The sequence below is a fragment of the Phacochoerus africanus genome, chromosome 7 (genome assembly GCF_016906955.1).
Source record: "Phacochoerus africanus isolate WHEZ1 chromosome 7, ROS_Pafr_v1, whole genome shotgun sequence".
NCBI lineage: Eukaryota > Metazoa > Chordata > Mammalia > Artiodactyla > Suidae > Phacochoerus > Phacochoerus africanus.
The window spans coordinates 22,842,506-22,858,304 of NC_062550.1; the positions used below are offsets into that span (position 1 = coordinate 22,842,506).

Sequence of the window (15,799 nt, forward strand, 5' to 3'; positions counted from 1 at the left end):
CACAATGGGGCTGAGAAAATTTACATTTGCACCAAAAGTGTGCAAGGGTTACCTTTTCTACACAATCTCACCAACATTTGTAATTTGCGGTCTTTTTGATGATAGACATTTAGCAAATGTGAAATGACATTACACTGTGGTTTTAATCAGCATTTCTCTGATGATTAATAATGTTGAACATCTTTTCATGTGTCTGTTGTCCATCTGTATGTCTTCTTTGGAAAAATTTTATTCAGGTCTTCTGTCCATTTTTTAATCAGATTGTTTGGTTTTGTTTGCTTGTTTGTTTTCTGACCACACCTGCAGCAGGCAGAATTTCCCAGGCATGGGATCAAATTCACTGCATAGATATATCCAGAGCAACAGCAATGACAATGCCAGGTCCTTAACCTCATGAACAATGAGGGAACTCCAAATTGTTTTTTTGATGTTGAATTGTATGAGTTGTTTATATATTTTGGATATTAACCTCTTATTGATCATATTATTGGCAAATATTTTGTCCCATTCAGTGGTTGTCTTTTTGTTTAGTCGATGTTTTCCTTTAGGTTTAATTCAGTCCAACTTTATTATTTTACTGTTGTTTCCTTTGCTTTAGGAGACAGAGCCTTGATACTCAATTCTATGAAGACAAAACCAACTTACCGCATTTGCACAGGTTGAATAAAAGTTAAAGAAAAAATATATGTAACATAATTGATATTATTTTATTTAAATCAAAAATGCAGAGGAGAGTGCACTTGGTAGGGATGCTCATAAATGCAGGTTAAGAAAAAATATCAAGTTCTAGAGGAAAAATAATGAAGAGAAGTAATGGAAAGAATTTAGAATTCACTGTACCATGTAATTATATGTTACTGACATTTCATACTGGAGAAAACATTTCCAAATGTATAAATTTGATGATATATACCTTTTTTATACTTTAAGTTACTGTATTTATATGTATATATGTGTGTGTGTGTGTATATATATATATAAATTCATGAATGTATTTTTCAGTTAATATATGTATTTAGCTTATGTGTATTTTGTCTATATATACTTAGGTCATTTACATACATTTAGGCTTATCTATCTATATATTTAAGTTTATATATACTTATCTGTAGATTAATTAATATAATATTATATGCACATAGGTGTTCAATTTTTTGTGTTTTCCTGTAAAGTTTTGTTAAGTCTCCCATAGAGTAATGAAGAACCTATCAGTTGAAATAGATTTCATTCTCCTAGGGTTGACAGATGATCCACAATTGCAAATTGGGATTTTCCTATTTCTGTTTTTCAACTACATCTTGAGCCTGATGGGGAACTTTGTCATCATCCTCCTCACCCTCCTGGATCCCCATCTCAAGACCCCAATGTATTTCTTCCTTCGAAATTTCTCCTTCTTAGAGGTTTCATTCACAACAGTCTGCATTCCACGATTCTTGATAAGCATTCTCACTGGAGACAAATCAATTTCCTACAGTGGTTGTGTAACACAGTTGTTCTTTTTTCTTTTATTAGGAGTTACAGAGTTTTTCCTTTTGGCGGCCATGTCCTATGACCGCTATGTTGCCATCTGCAAACCTCTGCATTACCCAGTCATTTTGAACAGCAGAGTGTGCCATCAGCTTGTCCTCAGCTCTTGGGTAGCTGGCTTCCTAATTATATTTCCTCCTTTGGTCTTGGGACTTCAGCTGGATTTCTGTGCTTCCAAGATAATTGATCACTTCCTCTGTGACAGTTCTCCTGTCTTGCAGCTCTCTTGCACAGATACAAGCTTCATAGAATTGATGGCTTTTGTCTTAGCTGTGGTGACACTTGTCGTCACTTTGCTGTTAGTGGTCCTCTCCTACACATACATCATCAAAACCATTCTAAAATTCCCTTCTGCTCAACAAAGAACAAAGGCCTTCTCCACCTGTTCCTCACACATGGTCGTTGTCTCTCTTACTTATGGGAGTTGTATCTTTACCTACATGAAAACATCAGCGAAGGAAAGGGTGACTTTAACTAAAGGTGTAGCCGTGCTCAATACCTCTGTTGCTCCTTTACTAAACCCCTTCGTTTATACCCTAAGGAATCAGCAGGTGAAAGACGCTCTCAAGGATGTGCTTCAAAGGTTTTGTCAGTTTCAAAAAAAAATGAGATGAAAGGTAGGCATCAATAAGATGTTGTTGAAACATGAATGGAGGAATAGAGTACAATTTTCAATACATTACTTTATATCTATGCCATTTCTTCCCCCAAAATGATTCATATTGTATTGGGTTTACTCAGCCTTCCTGAGTATTTGCGCAAATATTGACACCTATGCGACAATAAAGATGGAAACATTTCCATTGTACCAAAGAGTTCTCTTCGCCTCTTCACCCTCATGCCTTCTTTTCTTCCCACTATTGGATCCAAGAACCCTCTGACATCATTTCAGCCACTGTAGATGAGTTTTGCCTTTTTTTCGGTTACTTTAGATGAGTTTTGCCTTTTCTGGAATCTCTTTAAAAGGAACCACAGAGTGTAAACTGTATGTCTGTCTTTCTCAACATAACGTTTCTGAGGTCTACCCATGCCAATGCTTATATCCTTAATTCATTCTTTTTTTTCTGATTTAACTTAGAAGAATCCCTTGTGTCCTTTTGTCATAGCTTGCTTTCTCTCCCCTATCCCACACCTTGGCATTCTTATCTAAGGAATCTCTCCTTAAGACTGAATGACTTGTTGTAAAACCCAAGTTCATGTGCCCCAATGTGCACTGTGGCCAAACAAAGGGAAACATTGGCATATCCAGCAGATAAGGTTTTATTGCAAGGGCCATTCAATGGGTGGCTCACGTTCAAAAGACCCAACCTCACCAATGGGTTTCAGGGAAGAAGTTTTTACAGATAAAATTTGGGGAGAGGGCTGCAGTATGTAACCTCCTCCTCTGGTTGGTTGGTGGTGAGGTAACAGCATAGTGTTCCAAGAATCTCAGTCATTGGCCTTCTAGTTCCAACCAGTCTGTGATCTATGGGCCTGTTTGAACTCTGCCCAAAGTTTCTATCTTCTACCTGGGTGATGGTCTTAGTTCCTGTACAGGAACTCAGAGATATGTATCACTTTGTTCTCACATTCCCTGAGGAGGAACCAGGACCAGGCCTATCAGGCACTATTATTTATTTCTGCATTCCCCCACTCCCCTAATTGGTAACTATTTGGATTTGTCCTTTGAAACTCAGGGAAGGTCTAGGAGGCTGTGAGCCTTTTTTCTACAAACAAAACACAAGGTACCTGAAAAGGCTTTTATGCCTGAGAGGGCCTGATGGGGTCCTTCCTGACTCTGCATTTAGTTTGACCAGCGTGAAAAGTCAGTACATACTGTATTTTGAAATGCCATTCTCTGAAAACCTCTATTGCCTCATAATGTGCTTTGAAATAACTTGTCTGTCAAAAGGAAATTTACTGAAACAGCTGCTCCTCCCTATCTTGGTGACTCTACTGCTCACATTCTGTTCTCCAGGGCATAGTCCTTAAAGGAGAAAGAGAGGAATGTGTCGAGGAATACCGTTGACTATTTTGTGCTCATTTGAGTCTATCCCAATTCTAAATATATCTCCTTTGCTATTTTTTAATGCCACAGGTTCTAAGATGCAACTTCTTTTAAAAAACTAGGAAAATTATGTTTGAATAATGTATAGAATTCTATGGAGGAAACTAATATTAAAGGTCTCAGATTGAAGCCCTGTAGAAGTGGTTCAGGATAGCTTTGTGAGACATGGCAGTGGCTCTCAGTGATTTTTTCAGAAAGCACCAACTCATAGTCTTATCAGTAAAGGTGGTAGTTCTCCCTGACCAAGAATCCGCTTGGAATCTCACCTCTTCTCACCATGCTGACCACAAATATTTCTGAAGCATAATAGCCTCTGCTTCTCTTCCAGTTTCCCAATTTTGTAAAAATACCTCTCATGAATAAACTGTAAAAAGAACCAAAGAGGGGAAAAGTCTCTGGGAAAAGGTATCTTGGTTTCTCCACTTCACTTAGAGAAGAGCTAAGAAAGTTGTAAATGGGAGTTCCCGTCATGGCACAGTGGTTAACGAATACGACTAGGAACCATGAGGTTGCAGGTTTGATCCCTGGCTTTGCTCAGTGGGTTAAGTAAGGATCTGGTGTTGCTGTGAGCTGTGGTGTAGGTCGTAGATGTGGCTCGGATCCCGTGTTGCTGTGGCTGTGGCATAGGCTGGTGGCTACAGCTCTAATTAGACCCCTAGCCTGGGAACCTCCATGTGCTGTGGGAGCTGCCCTAGAAAAGGCAAAAAAAAAAAAAGACAAAAAAAATTGTATATGATGACTTGACAACAGACAATTCAATCTAGATAACTTGAAAATAAACCAAAGACATGGTCTTAGAAATTGCATTTATCACTGGCTCTGCCCAGCAAGTGATGTTAGTACTGGGGGCAAGTTAGAGCAGATGAATTCTCCTTGTACTTTATTATTCAATTTACCCCCATTAAATAGGACACTATTTAAAGATTCTGGAAATTTATAAGATCATGAAATACAATTGTGAAAGTTTAAATCCATGTAATCCATTCATATTACTTCAGACACTTTGGGGACCCAGGTTGAAAATTATGTTTCTACAGGATTAAAGTGTTCTGATGATGGGAAGAATCAGAAAAAGAGTGAAAAAAGTAGGAAAATAAATTATATTGTATTAATGTAATTTTCCCAAGAGGCTCACACAGGTCTAGGTATTAATCTCTAGAATTATGTCTCAGTGAGAACAAGACATCTGCTACAAGCTCTTTTAGGATAAATTCTTTGTGCCCAGCAAATCCCAGACCCTGGAAAGAGAACTATGCTCATTGTTCGTTCATTCATTTATTCATTATCTCAACAAATACAGAGCTCTAAGAGCTTGAAATAATTACAGAAGAGGACATGCCAAAAATACTTGTAAAAATTAAATATTTGTAGCTTTTTTGATTATGGAGAGAGGGGTTCCTGGAATAAAAGTGTCTTAATAAGGAGATCTTAAAGCATATGATAGAGAATTATGAGTCTAGTGGATTGAGGACATTTTTTCTTAAACATTCTTCTGTTTATTTCTTACTACTTATAGAAATAAAACAGCCAAAGTCAATTAACCATGAGGAATTCAGGTTGCAACTATTAAACATTTAAAGATTCTTGCTAGTTCAGCAGGGCACTGTTAGCACCATGGAAGCATGACATTCCCTAAGATTTCATAAAGTCTGGAGAGATTTCCTTAACAGTGTCCATATTTATACTTGAACTATTTTGAATACCATGACCTTTATTTAGTAAATAAAATGATTGAATTCAAGGCTACACGTTCCATGACTTAAACTATAATCTTGCTCCTAAAGGAATGAAATATGTTAACATGCAAGCTCTCCTAAGAAGTAGAAAGCAGAGTAGATCATTGGGAAAAACAATTTATTAGTATTAGAAGATTCTCAGAATCATTCAATGATAATATAATAATCAAACTAGTAATAAGTAAAAATGACTTGAAATGTGGGGTGTTAAATAAGAATTCGCCATTACCTGTGGATTGCTACAAAGGTGAAAACACAGGGCATGGTATATCAGATTCTCAGATAGCCACCAACCACTGGTACAGATCATATATGTTGAGCTTACCCACAAGTGGACTTTATAATTATGAACAAAGATGATGGGATAGAAAAATGTAATACTATCATCTCTTAAGACAAGTTAGTAGATGGAGCAGGTGCACAAAGAAAATGTATTTTTCTTGTCTGGAAGCTGCTGAAATATGGACTATGCAGAGCCACACTGGTGTGGAAAGGGGAAGACTCTGTTCATTATTTCCTGGATCAGAATTAGTTAACATGTATTTTCCAGGTGAAAAAGAAACTGGAATTGAAAGACTGGCTATGAGAATTAATCTTACATCAGCTAATGATTTTAATTAACACTATGTTGTGGTGAAACAACTTTGGATTAATTTCATCCCTCGGTTTTAGAAAACAGGCAGAGATGTAGACAAAAGGCATGTATTATGTGGTATTTATTTTCTATGATGACTCATTTTGGGTCAGAACACTTTTCAAAAGGTGTACTGAACTATGGTATGCAATGAACTGCATATATTTATAGCATAGAGGTATAAGCTTTGCAGTGTATATAATACTTCCTATTTTCTAAGAATTACGGAAGTCTGAAACTATCAGTGCAGTCAGGATGATGAGCACATGTGATGATGATCATCTTGATTATATTCTGTGGTAAACTTGCACTTAAATTGTTGCCCATATTTTATTTGGTAATTCTTCTTATGATTATTGAATTTTAACATTCTTCGTGGATTCTAGATGAAAATACATATACATAAAAGTGTATCTTCATAATCAAAATCAGATAATGCTGTACTTTTACACTATGAAGATATAATACAGGCCTTCAGAAAATGGAGAACAGTTTTGTCTGAAGATCAGGCTGTTTCAGACATTCTGAAAAATATAAAATCCCATTTAGTTGAAATCTGGCCTTTCTTCCTACTTCCCACACCCATTTTTTTTTTTCTCTCTCTCTCTCCGTCTTTCTCCGTGCTTTTTTTATGAGTGTATGATCATCACAAATAAAACATGAAAATGTGGAAACTCTATGTCTCCCTAGAGAAAATGTGAGAATGGTCTTTAAGAAAAAAAATTAATTCTTAGAATTACTGTAACTTCAGCATAAAATAGCTCCTGTCAAAGCAATGCTTGACCATTATCACATGCCCTTCTGCTTTTCCTTTTGGAACACAGTCCTAGGCTGTCCGGCTGAGAGTGTTAAGTATGGAGTAAGCTTTCCAATAACATGAGAATATAATTCTTTTTTTTTTTGTCTTTTTGTCTTTTGTCTGTTGTTGTTGTTGCTATTTCTTGGGCCGCTCCCGCGGCACATGGAGATTCCCAGGCTAGGGGTCGAATCGGAGCCACAGCAACGCGGGATCCGAGCCGCGTCTGCAAACTACACCACAGCTCAGGGCAATGCCGGATCGTTAACCCACTGAGCAAGGGCAGGGACCGAACCCGCAACCTCACCTCATGGTTCCTAGTCGGATTCGTTAACCACTGCGCCACGACGGGAACTCCGAGAATATAATTCTTGGAAAAGATTTAATTAAAAAAGATTCCTTGATACAGTTACTGGAAAATATGCATATAGGGCCATCCTTCTATCAAATAATTCAGTTGAGTTTCTCAAAGGGTTACTGGGAAAGTGGATGGAGGACGTTCCAGGACCTGAGATATGAGAACATCAGCACTCACATGTCACATTCTGAACAGTGAGGGCTCTGTCTTGTGGAGAGAAACTTCCATTATCTGTGGATGGAGGGAAAGGAAACTGTGACTATCATGTTACTAAACAAGATACTAAAGAACAATACACTGTAACAGTTATAATTTAGTTTCTGGATTAAAAAAAAAATCTATGGTACTACTCCCAAACAGAGGTAAGATAAAATATTATTTTTCTTTATTTGGCTTTTTGAGAAGAAATTTGCTTACCGGTGAACACATATACACACATAAACACACAAATATTTCTAAGGTTTTTCATCCATGCAGGTGTTTGTTATTTTCAAAACAAGACCCCAGAAAACCATGACATCTGAAGGGAGAAGGGTCTTTGAGCAAGAGGAATGATTGCAGGTTGAGGGAAAAACTTGGTAACACATCATTTCCCTATCAGATAAGTGGATGACTTATGGAACTATTAACAGTCTTTTAAAATGATTAGAATCTAAGCCATACTTTATATGTATTAAGTCAGAAATTCAACAAATAATAATAAAACATGTAAAATATCTGTTTCACCTCGATTTTCCATTTGCTTTAGAAATCTGGTCCTTTGTAGCTATATATGCATTTTTTTGGTAATTTCTGCATGACCTAAAACTTTTATGAGATAATTATAAAATGCTTACTTAAAATCATTCACTGTATATTTGGTGAATGTAGAAACTGGGAATGAGTAAGGATATGGACAGCTTAAACTCCATAAGAAGTAAGAGGTAAACAGAAGAACATTTAAGAAAAATGTGTCCTCAGTCCATTTAGACACTTATGATCCTCTATCATAATCATAATCATAATAATATCATGATTTAAGATTTAAACATAATTATTTTATTAAGATGCTTTTTTTCTATGAACCCCTTTGTCTGTAGTCAATACAAAATACACATGAGTAAGGGAATGCAGAAATAAACAATAGTGCCTGGCTTATATGTCTATGCACTATTTCTGCATTCCTTCACTCATGTGCTTGTATGTCCAGTGATTGGATGTGCTTGTATGTTCCTCCTCAGGGGATGTTCAGAGCAATTGATACATATCTCTGAATTCCTCTCTAGGAACAAAGGCCATCATCCAGGTGGAGGATGGTAACTTTGGGCTGATCTCAAACAAGCCCATAGATGCCAGACTGATTAGAACCAGAAGGCTGATGATTGAGACTTCTGGAACACTAACTACCCTATTACCTCACCAATAATCAATCAGAGGAGGGTTACACACCCTGCAGGCCTCGCCCCAAATTTAGACTATAAAAACTTATTCCCTGAAATTCATCGGTGCATTAAGGTCTTTTGAGCACGAGTCATCTATTGCAACACCCTTTCTCTGCCTGAGACTCCAGCGTTTCCATTTGTTTGGCCCTACTGTGCGTCAGGGCACATGAACCTGGGTTCGACAAATGATTCAGTCGTGGGGAGAGATTCCTCAGAGAATAAGAATACCAAGGTGTGAGCTAGGGGAGAGAAAGCAAGCTATGACAAAGAACACCAGAGATTCTGCTAAGTTACATCAGAAAAAAGGAATGAACTAAGAATGTAGGCGTCGGCATGGGTAAACCTCAAAAACTTATGTTGAGTAAGTGAAGCCAGACATAAAGTTTACACACTGTGGTTTCTTTCATAAGGGATCCTAGAAAAGGCAAAACTCATCTATAGTGGCTGAAATGACATCAGAGGGTACTCAGATCCAATAGTAGGAAGAAAAGAAGGCATGAGGGTGAAGAGGCAAAGGGAATTATTTGGTACAATGTAAATGATTCCATTTTTATTGTCACATAAGTGTCAATATTTGTGCAAATACATTGTTTTTAAAGTGATTGTAGCGTGTGCATTGGTGATATAGTGGTGAGCATAGTGCCTTCCACAAAATGATTGGATGAGCTTGTATGTTTGGTATACTTAACAACTTTGATTAAATTGATACAATTAGAATGAATCTGAACATTTTCTTTTTTTTTTTTTTTGTCTTTTTGCTATTTCTTTTGGCCGCTCCCGCGGCATATGGAGGTTCCCAGGCTAGGGGTTGAATCGGAGCTGTAGCCACTGGCCTACGCCAGAGCCACAGCAACGCGGGATCCGAGCCGCGTCTGCAACCTACACCACAGCTCACGGCAACGCCGGATCATTAACCCACTGAGCAGTGGCAGGGACCGAACCCGCAACCTCATGGTTCCTAGTCGGATTCGTTAACCACTGCGCCACGACGGGAACTCCTGAATCTGAACATTTTCAATTTACAAATGCTTCAGAATATATGTAAAGATCCCAAACCCAGATGTAAACATATACCCTAAAGTTCTTTCATGGATCACCTCACTTGTAGGCCAAAAACAAGAGTGGTATACAAGCAACATGAACCAAAGTTCATTTATTTCTATAGAAAACAACTGAAAATGTTTACATATACCAAATTTAATAATTGTATCTCTCTAGGTAAAACTTATTAGTAGAATCTAAGTTGCTTTGCACATTTTATATACCTAAAACTGTTGATTTCCTTTTATTTCTTTATTCATTTTGCAAAATTCTGCATAAATGGTAATTTCTCTTGGAAGGCTACATTGATCTTAGCAATTAGCACACATAGGTTGATATAATTAATGCAGTGTATCTTACAAGATTCATTTTAGAAAACAGTTCCTACATGAAGGTATCATTTATGAGAAGAAATATTTCTAGACAAAAATTGATTCAATATTTTCATTGAAGAAGTTGGTTTGTGGGAGTTCCCTGTTGGCCTAAGAAGTTAAGGAGTAGGCATTGTCACTGCTGTGGCTTGGGTTTGCTCCATCGGCTGGAAACTTTCACCTTTGCTGATGGTTTCATATACATAAAAACACAGCCCCCATAAGTAATAGAGACAATAACCAGGCGTGAGGAACAGGTGGAAAAAGCCTTTTTCTTTGTTGAACAGAAAGGAATTTTAGAATGGTTTTGATGATGTATGTGTAGGAGAGGACCACTAACAGCAAAGTGATGACAAGTGTCACCACAGCTAAGACAAAAGCCATCAATTCTATGAAGCTTGTATCTGTGCAAGAGAGTTGCAGGATAGGAGAACTGTCACAGAGGAAGCGATCAATTATTTTGGAAGCACAGAAATCCAGCTGAAGTCCCAAGGCCAAAGGAGGAAATATAATTAGGAAGCCAGTTACTCAAGAGCTGAGGACAAGCTGATGGCACGCTCTGCTGTTCAAAATGACTGGGTAATGCAGAGGTTTGCAGATGGCAACATAGCGGTCATAGGACATGGCGGCCAAAAGGTAAAACTCTGTAACTCCTAATAAAAGAAAAAAGAACAACTGTGTTATACAACCACTGTAGGAAATTGATTTGTCTCCAGTGAGAATGCTTATCAAGAATCGTGGAATGCAGACTGTTGTGAATGAAATCTCTAAGAAGGAGAAATTTCGAAGGAAGAAATACATTGGGGTCTTGAGATGGGGATCCAGGAGGGTGAGGAGGAGGAGAAAAACAGAAACAGGAGAATCATAATTTGCAGTTGTGGATCATCTGTGAATCCTAGGAGAATGAAATTGACTGGTTCTTCATTACTCATTTGTAAGCCTTATCAAAAATTTACAGGAAAAGACAAAAAGTTGAACATATATATGCATATAATATTATATTAATTAGCCTATAGATAAATATATATTAACTTCAATATATGTATAGATTAGCCCAAATATATGTTAATGACCTAAATATATGTAAACAAAATGCACATTATATAAAACATATATTAACCTCAATATACATTCATAAATATATGTATGTACATATAAACCAGTAACTTAAAGCAGAAAAAGATACATATCATCTAATTTATACATTCGCAAATGGTTTCCAGTGAGAAATAACAATAACACATAATTATATGCTATGGTGAATTCTAAATTATTTCCATTAGTTCTCTTCTTCATGGTTTTTCCTCTAGAACTTGATATTTTTTGGTTAACCTGCATTTATGAGCATCCCTACTAAGTGCACTCTCCTCTGCATGCATAATTTAAATAATAATAATATCAATTAGGTTAAATGTATTTTTTTCTTTTCACTTTTATTCAACCTATGTAAATGCAGTAAGTTGGTTTTGTCTTTGTAAAATCTGTCTCCGAAAGCAAAGGAAACAAAAGTAAAATAAACAAGTTGTACTGAATTAAATTTAAAAGGAAAACATCAACAAAATAAAAAGACAACCACTGAATGGGAGAAAATATTTGCCAATAATATGATCAATAAGAGGTTAATATCCAAAATATATAAACAACTCATACAATTCAACATCAAGAAAATGATCTGGAGTTCCCTCATGGTTCATGATATTAAGGATCTGGCATTGTCATTGCTGTGGCTCTGCTTACATCTGTGGAGTGTGTTTGATCCCATGCCTGGGAAATTCTGCCTGCTGCACGTGCGACCAGAAAACAAACAAAACCAAACAAACTGATTAAAAAATGGGCAGAAGACCTGAATAAAAATGTTTCCAAAGAAGACATACAGATGGACAATGAACACATGAAAAGATGTTCAACATCATTAATCATCAGAGAAATGCAGATTAAAACCACAATGTGATATCACTTCACACATGTTAAAATGGCTATCGTCAAAAAGACCACAAATAACAAATGTTGGTGAGATTGTGGAGAAAAGGTAACCCTTGTACACTTTTGGTGGAAATGTAAATTGTCACAGCTATTGTGGAAAGAGGTATCTAAAAATTAAAGACAGAACTGCCTTATGACTGAGCAATTTCACTCCTGGGTATATATCTGAAAAAAAACCAAAATATCTAATTTCTAAAGATATATGTATCGCAGTGTTCATAGAGGCATTATTTACAGTAGCCAAAATATGGAAGCAGACTAAGTGTCTATCAACAGATGTAATATATAAATGGTAGATGATAGCTAGCTAGCTAGCTAGCTAGATAGATATAGGTATATATATGGAATACTACTCAGCCATTAAAAAGAATGAAATAGTGCCATTTGCACAACATGGATGGACTTGAATGGTATTATGCTAAGTCAAATAAGTCAGACAAAGAATTCAGATGCTATATGATATCATTTATATGTGAAAGCTAAAAAATAAAGTGAACTAGGGAATATAACAAAAAAGAAACAGCACAGATATATAGAACATATTAATGCTTATCAGTGCAGAGAGGGAAGGTGGGTAGGGCCAGAGAGAGGTAGGGGGTTAAGAGGTACAAATTACTATGCATAAACTAAATTAGCTGAGATATAGTGCATAAAATATGATATTTTAGAACTGTAAGTGTAGTTTAATCTTTAAAAATTGTGTGTCACTATGTTGTACACCTGAAACTTAAATATTATACATCAACTGTACTTCTCTAATTTTTTAAAAAAATTTGAATGAAAAAGAAATGAGTATCAAGATGGTTTTTCAAAATCAGAGTCTAGAATTACATTACAGTTCCTGGGATGGTCAATGACTAAGGCAATACTGATTTTAGTAAAGATCCCACTTTAACAGTTTTTACATCTTCTCTGAACTGAGAGTCCACATTATTACTATCAGTTTTATTTTGATTGGCTTTGCTCTATGGAAATGGACAGTTACTTTTCACTATGTATGTCATATAAAGCAACACATGACAAAAACAAATCAAAATATTAATTTAATCAAAATATTGTCTTTTTTCAATTAATGTTTTTGAGATGTATTCCTATATGTGTTGCATAATTTCAGGCAGTATTTTTTTTTTTACCTCTTCCATACTGAAGACTACAAAATTATATTACTCCTTATGATTTCCATTATAAGAATTCATTTATCTTTAGAGTGTTTTATTATCCCATTTATATTAAACATGTTAGTCTATTTAATTATATATATATCATCTATGGACTTTTTAAAGAAATGAATTACTCAAGCACTGTTTATTAAATTACTGTTTTGCATTTGTCATATTGATATTGATATACTATTTATCATTTTTTATGTTTTTAATATAAAATTAAATAATTACAGCAATTAGTAATATTTTAATAATAATCATTTATTATTATTAAAACAATACTATTTTAATAATTATTAAATACATTATTTTAATAATAACTATATTACATTAATTACATACATGCCTAATGTGATTTTCCAAAGCAGTATTATTAAATAGCATTAATATTTTTAATAGAAACTAAATGCTTGTGTTCTTTAGCTACTAAATGTTCACAAGCTTTTACTGTAAAATATACATATTTATGTTCTTACTATGACTCCCATCTTTGCTCTGCCTTTGATTTGAAAAGTGTGTTCTAGGAGTTAGTCATACAATTTCTGTTGCCACGTGGACCTAAAAAATTCTTCTAGAATTATGTCACCTCAAATTTTAGAAAAGAGTTGCTCAGTTTTGTGTTTTCTTCACATCCCTTTATCCAGGAAAACAATGTATAATGAGAACCAGAGAAAATGAATCTCAGATGCAACTGTATGTGAATGAAACAGATTATAATAACTATTAACATACAAACCTTAAAATCACTCTAACATTGAAAAAATTATAAAAGATTATAAAATTTAAAAATTGTAAAACATAATAATTCCCTAGTCAAAATTAACTCCCTAATTTTGACTTATTTGACTTAATTTCTGATTTTGATGTTAAGCTAACATTATAGTTGATTTACCGTCTTTGCTCTGTTTTATCTGTTGTTCCCCTTTGTGTGGATGGAAGAGCTGTATGTTAATATACATAATTATGATTTACTCTATTTTACAATCATATTTTATTATATAATCTGGGTATTTATAACCAATGATTTTTATGGGAGGTGACAATGTTTACATATTGTGCATCTGTAAAAATTTCCACATTCCCTCAAATTTGTACTCACTTTGTGGTTCAGAGCTTAAATCTCAACAATTTTAAGGGACCTCCATCTTGTATTCCAGATAAGTTGCATCTTGTGAAATTTTATATTCTTAATCACTGTCATTCAAAAACCTCAAAATAGTTATTCTTTGAAATTAAATAAGATAAAATAAAAAGCAACAACTGGAAAAAACTTAGGGCATCATCTGATGAAGGATATACAGTTGTTCCAAGAAAGCGATTCCACTTTGCCTTCTGTACACTTAATGCTGCAGTTTTATAATTTTCTTCTACAGTCTCAAGGGAAATAAAATAGAAACAAACAAACAAAAAACCCTTTTCTTTAAGGACCAGAGTTCCCAAAGTACTACTTGTTAGTAATAAAAGACTCCATTATAATCTACTTCAAATAAAAGCCAAAGTGAAAATATTCCAGAGGTGTGTAATAAGTTGATTTAGGAAAATCAATGAAATTTTTAACAGGATTATCATCAGTTTTCTGTCCTGGGTCAGCATTTGAAAATCCTAAGTTGGTTTACAGCAACACGAGACAGTGTCGTGCTTCCAACTGGCAGCAAAAGCAGTATTAGACTTTATTGTAAACCATTTTACACTATGGCTCCTAGTGGTGTATACATATTATTGATCACTAATAATTAAAATAATTCATTATTGAATGAATAAGGTAAGGCTTGGAGTATATTTTTGAGGAAATTTTTTGATTCTTCAGGTGAACTAAATGTTATCTATGAAATATATTTTATGTTCATGCCCAAACCTGGAGATGGTCCTATGTCCATTGCTGGTGAATGGTTTAGAAAATTGTGTTACAAACATACACTGGGATAAATGCATGATCCTTAGAAAACACAAATGAATAATTAGATAATTTATTCTAAGTGAAAGAATCCATATAAAATATCTACATACTCTATGACCCTATTTCTACAATTATGATAAAACTATAAACTATAGGGACAGAATCTGATCATTGTGTTCAGGGGCTAAGGGTGAGAAGTGATTGACTATACAAGTGTCATGAAGGAACATTTCAAGGTAATGGAAATATTTTCTATGTTGATTGTAGAGGTGTTTGCATGTTATTAAAACTATACACTCCAAAAAGGTCAACTTTTTTGCAGTTAATTTCTATCTCAATAGTCTGCCTATCAAATATTTTTGAATGTAATTTATTACTTTCCTTTAGACTATGGCTAAGATTACTTAGATCAGTACTATCCATTCTGGTAGCCTTTAATCAAAAGTGGGTATATACTTTTAAATTTTAAATTCCAGAAATAGTTCATAAGTTTTACATTAAATTTTAATGCCATTCTGAATAGCATGATGAAATCTCATGCCTTCCTTCCCTGTCCCACCTGAGATGTGAATCACCCCTTTGTCTAGAGTATCCACACTGTATTCAGTACACAATCATTGATCACTTAGAAGCCATCTCGTTACCAGGTCAACTGCTCTAGAATCACAGTGCTTTTGTTCAAGTAGCGCTTTTAACTTAATAATGACCTCGAAGCACCTGAGTAGTGATGCTAGCAATTGGGATATTCTCTTACTGTGCCTAATCAATAAACTAAACTCTTTCATAAAAAAATATGTCTAGGGTTCAATATTGTCCATGGTTTCA

General features: G+C 35.1%; 1 protein-coding gene across 1 annotated transcript; it reads left to right on the top strand.

Annotated features, from left to right (window-relative positions):
• The first annotated feature begins 1,196 nt into the window (after window positions 1-1,196).
• LOC125130347 (olfactory receptor 6C6-like) lies at window positions 1,197-2,141 on the top strand. Its single transcript, XM_047785721.1, has one exon. The coding sequence runs from the start codon at window positions 1,197-1,199 to the stop codon at window positions 2,139-2,141; it is 945 nt and encodes a 314-aa protein (XP_047641677.1).
• The last annotated feature ends 13,658 nt before the right edge of the window (window positions 2,142-15,799 follow it).